Source organism: Rutidosis leptorrhynchoides, chromosome 5 (assembly GCF_046630445.1).
Source record: "Rutidosis leptorrhynchoides isolate AG116_Rl617_1_P2 chromosome 5, CSIRO_AGI_Rlap_v1, whole genome shotgun sequence".
NCBI lineage: Eukaryota > Viridiplantae > Streptophyta > Magnoliopsida > Asterales > Asteraceae > Rutidosis > Rutidosis leptorrhynchoides.
In genome coordinates, this window is record NC_092337.1 from 248,295,321 (window position 1) to 248,307,118 (window position 11,798).

Consider the following 11,798-nt stretch of genomic DNA (forward strand, 5'->3'; position numbering starts at 1 on the left):
TCATTTTTATCTCATTTAATAAGCATTACATCTTTATTTATTTCTGTATGATGTAAATAAGGAATTATTGATTTTTTTCCGCTGCAAACTTAATAAATGTTATTTTTAAAACGTCTCATTTAGAGTTATTCTCGTTATACAGTTGTGTTTATGATATGAATAGTCACTTATACCCCTGGTTCATATTTGGGGGTGTGACACACGCATGTATGAGTTGCTCATGCGCATGCACGAACTGACTCACGTGCATAGGAAACTTTCCCACCCTAACAGAATTCCACACGTGCGTAGGAGAGAAACTCACGTACACGTGAAAGACTCGCATGTGTGTGTGTCATATCAGTAGTATAAATATGAGCACTTTGTGCCACTTTTGTAACTTTTTCACATTATAACTACACACGTATCCATTTTCTCTTAATTAAGAACGTCCAAATCCAGTTAATCCCTAAATAAACAGATGTAGGTACCTATCTAATCGCATCTTCATTGATTTAGTTTGATTTGTTATGTCTCGAAAGTTAAATATTCACCTAGACACACAATTGATCTAATCTCGAGAGATCTCGTTGTATTAGTTTCATTTCTGAAGGTCATTTGTGCAATATCACTAATGATGGGCTTATGGCTGCTTCATCATCACTTAAGTCAAGTAAGTAATGATACGCATACCCGATTGGCTCGTGTTGCGCATCACACTTGCACCATGTGCATATCCTGCACGCTATAGCACTTCTGGCACAAGTAAATGTGCGCTAGGGGGCGCCAGCTTGATGATGGCGCGCTACATAAAGATGACGTGTCCTATACTTACCACGATCTCTGTACAAGGGCTGACAGCCAGCGAAAAAGGTAATAGTACTGTTTCCTGGTCCCCTCCACGAAATAACGAGGTAGTACAGACAAGAAAGCAGCATGGAACACGTGGCTCCAATGAACGGACAGCACTGTAGCTATAAATAACGGACTCGAATCACAAGGCAAGGGGTTGGTTTTTCAGGAAGTTACACACATACTATTTTTAGTATATACATACGAACCAGTCGCGCTATCTATATAGCGCCTCCCTCGCCCGTGCTACCAGACTTGTAGCAGCACACTAGACATTCTGGATATACAGGTAATGTTCCTTGAACATAATTCCTATCATCAGTGCGAGCCATCGATGACCAGACTACCCGCTGATGGTGGGTATACGTTTAACCACCCCTGTTAAGATCCTCATCTCGCAAGGGGCTATTTACGGTATTCCAGACCGAAGAGTTAAACTCGATTGACCCTTAAATCCCCTCTTAATGATGTTAAGCATGGACCAAACCCGACCCGATTATTCTATGCTTGATCATTTGGCGCCATCCATGGGACATACAAGTTAAAGGGTTTCAATTTGATCTTTTCTCTATATGTCCACTACTCATTTATTTTTTCTATACAGGCACCTGTTGTGAAAAAATAAGTGCATCCAATGGCCAACTGCCTACAACAGCTAGGAACCAAGCGCAAAGCTAGTGCTGACGGAATCTTGAGGATGACGGAGATATCGTTACCCTCCATTCAGACATTTAAAACTTCCTGCGCACCCATTGTAGTGCAGGGATATCTGCCCGAGTCTGGTCATGGCATTAAGCGCCTTCACATGGATAATGGCAGTAGCGTTGACATCATGTACGAGCATTGCTTCCGACAGCTACCCACAACGGTGAGGAGAACCATCAAGCCTCCGACTACGGCATTATCCGGGTTTTCAGGAGAATTAGCGTGGCCTATCGGAATCTTCGATTTGAAGCTAGAGCTGAGAGACAGCAGAGATAAATTAAAAAAGCGCACTGAGAGCATAGAATTCTGCGTTGTGCGCTCGTACTCTAGATACAATGCTATACTCAGAAGGACTTCAATTAAGAAATTTGGCGCTATACCATCCACAATTCATGGGATGGTTCGATTCCTGACGGATCAAGGAGTTGCCATCCTCGAGTCAACGCCGCTAGATGCCTTGTGCACGTCTTTTACTGACAAGGGGAGCGCTACTCCCGAAGAAAAGGGCGCGAATGAATGGTAGGTTATAGTTAATCCCGAGTATCCAGAACAGAAGGTAAAGATGGGGGGGAACCTCACACACGAGACTAAGGAAAAGGTGAGGAACATCTTCATCGCTAATTCTGACATGTTTTGTTGGTGCGATGCTGACATGACCGGAGTACCACGAGAGATAGCGCAGCATCACCTCCTTCACCAGCTTCAATCTAACCCCAATCAAGCAAAAGAAGCGGCCCATGGCACCCGAAAGAAGTTAGTGGTTGCGCAGAGAAGTGGATAAGCTGGTTAAAGCCAACATATTGCGCAAAGTGAACTACCAGACATGGGTAGCCAACCCTGTGCTGGTGGCCAAGTCTGATGGAATGTGGCGGCTCTGTATTGATTTTAAAGACATTAATGAAGCTTTCCCCAAAGACAACTATCCTTTGCCAGAGATAGACTGGAAAGTAGAGTCGCTCGCTGGTTTTAGGTTCCAGTGCTTCCTAGACGCCTACAAAGGATATCACCAAATACAAATGGCGGAAGAATATGAAGAGAAAACCGTGTTCCACACAGACCAAGGGATATACTATTACACCAAGATGCCCTTCAGATTAAAGAACGCGGGCGCTACTTACCAACGCACTATTGATACAGCATTCGCTAAGAAAATCGGGCGCAACCTTGAGGCATACGTTGACGACCTCGTCATTAAAAGCAATACCAAAGAACAATTGTTAGCCGATATACTCGAAACATTTAACACACTCAGGAGCATCAACATGAAGCTCAAACCGGCCAAGTGTAGCTTTAGAGAAGAGGAAGGGAAATTTTTGGGCGTGCGGAATCAAAGCCAATCTGAAGAAGATAGAAGCAATCGAAAAGATGCCCTCCCCTAAAACAAATAAGCAAGTTCAGAGCCTCAATGGGAAAATAGCCGCGTTGACGCGATTCCTGTCCAAGGCCGCTGAAAGATCACTCCCGTTCTTTCACACCCTGAAGGACTGCGCAAAGAAGTCGGATTTCAAATGGACAGATGAGGCAGAAAAGGCGTTCCAAGAGATGAAAGATCTCCTCAAAGTCCTCCCGATGCTAACAGCGCCGATTGCGGGCGAAACCCTGATACTTTACCTCGCGGTATCTAGGGAGGCTGTTAGCTCCGTCTTAGTTGCCGAACAAGGAGACACCCAAATGCCAATATACTTCGTCAGCAAAGCGCTATCAGGAAGCGAGTTGAATTATCTCCCCATAGAAAAACTTGTATACGCGCTCGTTATTAGTGCCCAACGTCTGCATAGGTACTTCCAAGCACATCCGATTACGATGCTCACTGATCAACCCATTCGACACTTGCTCTATAAACCCGAGATATCGGGTAGGCTAACCAAATGGGCAATAGATCTGGGCGAGCATGAAATCACTTACTGCGCTAGAAGCGCTATCAAGGGGCAGGAGATGGCCGATTATTTGGCTGAAACGGCTGCTAATATGCCGGCAATAGACGACCCTGAACAGATTCTCGTACCCCCGCTCGAAGTATGAGAGCTCTATAGCTACGGTGCGGCAAGCTCTAAAGGCACTGGCGCGGGACTAATCCTCACAGGTCCGCATCAGGAGGAGCATACATACGCGTTACGATTTAACTTTAGGGTGACAAACAACGAGGCATAGTATGAAGCGCTATTCGCAAGGATGCGTATAGCTCAAGAATTAGGAGTGAAGAAACTGCAAGCTTATGTGGATTTGCAGCTAGTCACCAAACAGATAAACGGCACCTTTGACGCCAATGACAAATCTATGCAATCATACCTGGCTCTGGTCCACTCGTTAGCCAATACGTTCGTTGACTTCAGGATCAGCCAAATCCCCAGGAGTCAGAACAAGTAGGCGGATGTACTCAGTAAACTATTGGCCCTCACCTTCAATCACCTGGAAAAGAAAATATTTGTAGATCAAGTCTTCACGAAGTCCACAGAGCCAGAAACAAAGATTGCATCTGTCGAAGAAGAAGAAGCGACTTGGATGACAGATATCGTAGAGTTCTTACGAACTGGATCTTTACCTGAAGGAGTGAAAGAAGCAATGAAGATCAGGGTGAAAGCGCCAAATTACGAGTTGTGAGGAGAAATTTTATATCGAAAGTCTTATTTAGGCGCATCCCTACACTGTGTAGGACCTAAAGAAGCTGCTATGATTATTGATGAGGTTTACAAGGGATCCTGCAGGTTGCATTCTGGGAGGAGGACAGTCACCGAGAGGATTAAGCGATTAGGGTATTATTGGCCCAGAATGTATGCTGATACAGCTGAAATGATAAGAGTTTGCCAGGAGTGCCAGTTACATGCACCCGTTAGCAGAGCGCCTCAACACCCTATGATACATATCATGTCACCATGGCCATTCTGCAAATGGGCTATTGACATAGTGGAACTTTCCTAAAGGGTACGGGAAATGCTAAGTACCTAGTGGTCGCTATCGACTTCTTCACTAAATGGGTGGAAGCAAAGCCACTGCGCACTATCACCAGTAAGCAGGTCAGAGACTTTTTCTGGGAAAGCATCGTATGCAGATTCGGCGTACCTAACCAGATTGTTAGCGATAATGGTACACAATTTGAGGGCAACCCCTTCTGCAGCTGGTGTCAGGATTTGAATATCAAATAACGCTTCACCTCCGTGGCACACCCTCAAGCCAATGGTCAATGTGAGGTTACAAACAGAGATATTGTGCACGCCATCAAAGCAAGGTTGGGGATGAAGCGCAGTGGATGGGTGGATGAGCTACCAAAAGTCTTATGGGTACACAGAACAACGCACAAGAACAGCACAGGAGAGACACCGTTCAGTTTGGTGTACTGTTCAGAGGCGGTAATACCAGCAGAAATAACAGTTCCAATGGAAAAGATTTTGTCATACAGCAAGGGAGAGAACGACGAAAGGTTACGCGCTAACCTAAATTATGCGGAGGAGCGCAGGGAAATGGCAGTAATCCGAGAAGCCGCCAACAAGCAGCGCATTGCAAAATATTACGACAAGCGTGTAAGGGCAAGAACTTACAAGGTGGGAGATCATGTGTGGCGCGACAACCAAGAAAGCAGGGCCCAGAACACTAGAAAGTTAGGGCCAAACTGGGAAGGACCTTACAAGGTCGTTGGGATCAGTAACATGTAACATCCCGCCTTTTTCCGTCTACTTTCCGTTTAATTATTTTAAAGTCTGTTATATAATTATAACATCTTCCGTTAATACGCGTTTTTTTAAAATATTTCGTTTAGGTAATTCACGCATCTGCTTTCAAACCCGAGGGACTAAACTTGTTAATTGGCCAAAGTCTTGACTTGGTCAAAGGGTCAACACCCATCTCCTCCATTCATTTCATCCTCCACTTTTCCACTACTTCCACTTTATTCTCTCAAACACCAAATCAAAGAATCATCATCCATTTAGAATCCTTGCATCTTCCTCTTCGAATCCATACCTACTTCATCTCGTTTGGGTAACTTTCTAAAAACTCTAAATTTCTTGTTCTTGATCTTTAAAACTAAAAACTGTGTTAATTAGTGTCTATGGCTCAAGTCTAACATGATTATGTGATTTATATGCTTGTTCTTGTCATTTTGATGTAACTAGCTTAAACTTGAAAAGTGGCTTGATTAATCTTGAAATTTGGTTATCATATGTTGTTTGATGTTAAAAGTGCAAGTATTAAAAGTGTTACTAGCATTACTAGCTTCAATTTGGTATGTAAGTTGACTTGAAAAAGCCTCATTAACATGATTAATGATTTTATGATTGTTAGTTAGGGTTTGGTAGCCTTTAATGTGATTTTTGATGCATTAAAAGCCTTGCAATGTTGTTTGTAAGTGTTTAGTAGTATTGTATGCGTAATTACCTATGAAACGGCTTATTATATGTGTGTATTAAGTTCCCGAATCATCTTATGCATTTTATGAACTTGAAACTTTGATAATGAGCTTTAAATGATCATTCAAAGAGAATTCAGTTATTGAAAATGATGTTTTTCTTTATTGAAATGTGTTTAGTTGTATTCCTCATTAAATTACCTTTCCAATGATATAAGATACGTGTTGTGAATGTTTACGGTTCATTAGTTGTGTTTGAAAGAAGCTTGGTTCGTGCATTTGAAAATTCAGCAACAGCACCTGAAACCAGGGGCCTCGCTATAGCGAGCCCTGGTGTGCATAAAATCTCGCTATAGCGAGAAAACCCCTGACCAAACTCAATTTTTGATTTTTGCACTTTCGTTCCCGCTTACTCGCAACTCCATTTAACATGAAATTTTGCCAACATGCTTATATATGACTACGTTTTTTTGTGTAATGGTCGGAAACCCGACCCGACTCCGTTGACTTTGACTTTGAACAAGTTTGACTTTTAGTCAAACTTAACCAAACACTTATGCAATCGTTCTAACTTGCGTTTATACTTATATCTTTCATGAAACTTGACAAATTGACTCACATACTATATTAATCGAGTCGTAACGAGCCATAGGACTAATTGAACACTTTGACCGACTTCATGCTTTACCGATATTGATACAACCTATTGTTTAGGTCGACACTAACATACGTTCTTGCCCACGTTTACTTGTGAAGTACAATTACATTCGTGCAATCAAGGTGAGATCATAGTCCCACCTTTTCAACAACTTTTACTCTTTAAACTATGGGATGAGAAACATATACGTATTATACTTTTATGCTTTGAACACAAGTACGAAAACAAACATTCCATGTGCGAGTTAGAACAAAAAGGCCTCAATTCAATTATCATTAGTTACACTTGTAGGGTGTAAACATGAACTTATGTTATGTGATCACATGGGCTTGACAAGCCCTCATTCGAACGGTTCGCTACCGTTAGCGGATGAAATATATTTCCGAGTATATAGTGTAGGTTCTAACACTATGATAACGGGGTACGTGAACAGTTAAGTCTTGATAATTGGGTGCTCCACAAACGAATAACAACTTTGGAATGTAAACTATTTCGATAATCAATGTTATGGAAATTAAAATCTTGTGGTTCAAAAACAACGTTTACTATTACACCTATGATTTCACCAACGTTTTTCGTTGACAGTTTTCTATATGTTTTCTCAGGTCCTTGAATGCTAAGTAATACATGCTTTCGCACACTATTTTGATACTTGCTTGGATATCGAGTATACATGCATACATGGAGCGTCTTTTGACTTTACTTAAATTGTGTCGCATAGGTTTCATTTGTACTTAAAACGTTGTAACACCTTTAGTCATTGAACTACCTTGTAAACTTTGAGACATCTTTACATTTGAAATGAATGCGACATATTTTGGTCAAACGTTATTTTAAAGACTTATGACCACGTAACGGGACCTAAGTAGACGGCGCCGTCAATGACGATTTGGTCGGGTCGCTACATAACACTGGAACTTACAAACTGGCAGAGCTTAAGGGAAATCCAATCAAGCATACCTGGCATGCTACCGCGCTTAAAAAATGCTACATGTAATATAGAAAATAGGAGACTTGATCAATCACCTACTTTGTCTAGACTTACATGTGATTACTAAACAATGCGCCTTTGTAGGTCGACCGTGTACTGCACTTTTGTAAACTCGTTTTTCGATTATCTTAAAGAATTAAGTCATTTTAGGTTATGATTTCATGTTCCTCTCAGAGCTGAATAGCTTTATGATTTGAACTGCACGCGCACAGTTAAACACTAGCGCATTCCTGCCTACTTAAGGGATGACTTTCCCTAGCTCCCTTGCGGCAGAAGTCTGTTTGGCGACAGACTAGACTAATTACCAGAGAGTGACGGTCATTGGGTTGACCTAATTCCACCCGAGCAGACCTAGGGATCTGCAAGTCATGACTATAAACAAAAAAGCGTTGGTCGCACTTGACCACAGTCCCAAACTAACGTTTGGAAGGCTCTTTGATGCGATTACAGGCGCGCGACCCAAGTGTGTGCTGAGTGCACATCAGCACACATAAAGGTTAGCGACGATACGCCAAGAATACAAAATAACAATGATTACCAGTAATGAAACAAGAATACGAGCAGTAAGTGCATCAAAAGCTTACATTGTGATAATACATTTTCCATTTATTATGAAAAATACACTTAGTACAAAATGTTACACGCGCCGTAACGCATTATGACATTACAAAGCAAAATTACAACTTAGAGTCTATTAACTCTCGCGCCGACACTCGCGGATTGCGTAACAACTCCTCGAGCTGGTGAATAGTGATGTTGTGCAATGCTCTGCAGGCCTCCCTAGTAACTTTCCGCGCTCCAGGAATGAGACAATCTCGGATAGCTTTAGGAAGGATAGTGGGCACCTGAATATGTTCTTTCACGATATCTCAAAAGTGAAGGCGCTTCACATCCTGTATAACTTTCAAAGCACTCTCATAGCGATCATTCACGGCGGCACTATTTAAAGCATGATCCACTATGCAAGGGAGACCTGCCTTTATCACCTCAAACTCATGAACAGCCGACCTCGCTCGCTGCTCTGACTCGGCGCACTGTGCGCGTAACACACGGATAGTTTCCTCATGATCGCTATTCTGAAGGTTAGCATGATCTAGTTGTGCCTAAATCTTTATATTTGCCTGTTGCGCTTTATCAAGCTTTCCGCAAAGGTGCATTATGGTGTGCCTCATTACGGAGAATTCATCGTCGGAAGACTGATTGCCCGGCCCGGGGCTCTGGACGTTCTTACCCTTGCAAGAGCCCGTCGAGTTCGGGTGCTGCCTTTCAATGGAGGAGTCGCTATCAATCTGAATGGGAGATGGATGATGTCTGTTCGTGCTCCCTCTCGCGTTACTACCGCGCCCGTCATCTCTATAGGAATAATAACAAGTGAGTAGTGCCGAAATGCAAACACAATAAGTAACAAAGGAGGTGCACAACATACCAGTACGAGTTCGCTTTGTTGGGGGAGAGGCAACAAATCTTTTGCGCTTCTTTAGAGCAGGTGCGCCACGATGTGGCGGAACAAGTTTCCCGCGAGGAGATCGCTTAGGCAAGTCAGCATACTGCGTCGCAATCTTCTTTTTCTTCTTCCTGCGTGAGGGGCCAGAAGCAGAAGCTGCGGCGACGGGGCGCTTAGTGGAAAAACCTTTCTCTAAAGGCATACGATCCACCACTACAGAAGTAGAAGAAGAGAACACGAGGTACTCTGAAAAGGAAATTGATGTCAACAAAGGGTAGAAGCGTTAAGGAAGGTGTAGAGTAAAAGAAGGTAAAAAGCTCTACATACCTTGCAAATGATGACTGAAGTGAGGATAGTAGTTGGGATCTGGCCAATGCTTAGATATCCCACCAACATACAACACACTGTTGCTATACGCACGTAAGGGAAGCGCGCGGCCTACGCATTTATCCAACATTAACCTTTCGCTTGAACTTAAAGGTGGCGCCATATTTAAGCTACCGTCAAAACCGTATTGCCAAGCACTCACATTTGAGAACTCTAACGGAATGAAGGTATCATCCATGAAGAAGTAATGCTCTTTCCAGTCGCGCGGATTCTCCTCTGATGGCTCACCGGTAAAGCGAATATTGTCACTAAAAGAGAACCAACCTGTATCAAGCCGTTCACAAGAAAATATGTTCTTGAACAAATTCACCGTAGGAATAAAGTCGTGCGCCATGCACCACATCTGAAAAATAACAAGGCGGCAGGCGCTGTCAGGATCCAACTAACCCACGCCAATATTAAAATGTGAAAGCATGCGCAAGATGAAATTCATAGGCAGAATGCGCATATTTCCCCACTCAAAAACTACACTATAAACGGCTACTTTTCGCTAGGAGCACGGTTGGCCCGGTCTAAACGTCCAAGAACGGCGGGCGACAGGGATCTCATGGGGGGTAGCGCTTTGAGATATGCGCTACATATTCGGCAGAGATGGATGAAGGAATGGAGCCAACATTGGAAAAGTCAGCGCGATAAGCCATGTCAGAGAGAGAAGAGAGAGAAAAGTGAAAAGTGAGTGAAGAACGTTCTATTTATGGAAGGGGAAGAGACGGCCATAATAGATCTTGACCGTACACGTGTCAGAAGACAACTAAAGGAGAGAATTTAATGCAATATTCACGTCACCCCTGTCATGAAATTATTAGTAGTTGAGTTCGAAACCATGCGCAATACTTGCGTATAATATCGAACTCGGGGGGACTTAATGATACGCATACCCGATTGGCTCATGTTGCGCATCACACTTGCACCATGTGCATATCCTACGCGCTATAGCACTTCTGGCGCAAGTAAATGTGCACAAGGGGGCTCCAGCTTGATGATGGCGCGCTACATAAAGATGAGTGTCCTGTACTTACCACAATCTCTGTACAAGGGCCGACAGCCAGTGAAAAAGGTAATAGTACTGTTCCCTGGTCTCCTCCGCGAAATAACCAGGTAGTGCAGACAAGAAAGCAGCATGGAACACGTGGCTCCAATGAACATACAGCACAGTAGCTATAAATAACGGACTCGAATCACAAGGCAAGGGGTTGGTTTTCAGGAAGTTGCACACATACTATTTTTAGTATATACATACGAACCAGTCGAGCTATCTATATAGCACCTCCCTCGCCCGCGCTGCCGGACTTGTAGCAGTACACTAGACATTCTGGATATACATGTAACGTTCCTTGAACATAAATCCTATCATCAGCGTGAGCCATCGATGACTGGACTACCCGCCGATGGTGGGTCTACGTTTAACCACCCCTGTTGAGATCCTCATCTCGCAAGTGGTTATTCACAGTATTCCGGACCGGAGAGTTAAACTCGATTGACCCTTAAATCCCCTCTTAATGATGTCAACCATGGACCGAACCCGACCCGATTATTCTATGCTTGATCAGTAAGCATCAACTCTTATTCTGTATTATCATTATGAATTATATGGCGATTAAGGTATCTTTGACAACGTGTACCTTCTCGTTTTCAAATTTCTAACATCTTTATGAAGGGCCTACCACGGGTATGTATTAGATAACAATTAATTAATATCATTGTCATTTTTCTCTTCATATATTATAGGATTAGTTAGTTTAAGTTGGTATCCTAAATAGTATAGGATTACTTGTATATAAAAATATTGGTGGTATGAATGAGAAGGTAATCAACAATTTCTGACCGATGATTATGATAGTCTCAATGTTCGTATTCCTCTCATTGTGACTGTAGGGTGTATTGAATAACTGATAAATCTTTGTCATTTTTCTCTTTATTTAGTTTGAGTTGATATCGTAAATAGTATAGGATTGCTTGTATATAAAAATATTGGTGGTATGAATGAGAAGGCAATCAACAATTCAAGAATATGAATTCTTACAATAATTATTCATATTTACATTTTACTTCCTGAGCTTCCTATTTATGCTTCTTTAGACCCCCTTTCTTTATAAGAATTTTCGAGGAAATGGCCGAAAGGAATTAAAAAATGTAGACTGTGGTGCGTTTTATAGAGGAAAAAAAACAGAAAAGCGTATTTTGGATTGCTAGACTTAATTACGCCATTAGTCCTTAAAGTATGTTGGAGCTAATCGGTTCATTGTGTCCCACATCGGAAAGTGAAAGAAACAAATGTGCATATATAAGCTTATGAGAACTTCCCTCTATTATCAATTGGTTTTAGAGAAATGTGGAACTCATGAGCTTATATGTTGTACATGGTGGTGGACCTTAAACGATCCTAACAAATGGTATCAGAGCCAGGTTATAGCCTAGATGTGTGGACGGTGCAGAATGA

The 11,798-nt window shown here is 42.4% G+C and overlaps 1 protein-coding gene across 1 annotated transcript; it reads left to right on the top strand.

Annotated features, from left to right (window-relative positions):
* Nucleotides 1-3,078: 3,078 nt before the first annotated feature.
* Nucleotides 3,079-3,558, top strand: LOC139849331 (uncharacterized). The gene has a single exon (XM_071838991.1). The coding sequence runs from the start codon at nt 3,079-3,081 to the stop codon at nt 3,556-3,558; it is 480 nt and encodes a 159-aa protein (XP_071695092.1).
* The last annotated feature ends 8,240 nt before the right edge of the window (nt 3,559-11,798 follow it).

Bases quoted from the DNA above. Each gene is read 5' to 3' on its own strand.
- LOC139849331 (XM_071838991.1), top strand. From the start codon at position 3,079: ATGAAAGATCTCCTCAAAGTCCTCCCGATGCTAACAGCGCCGATTGCG.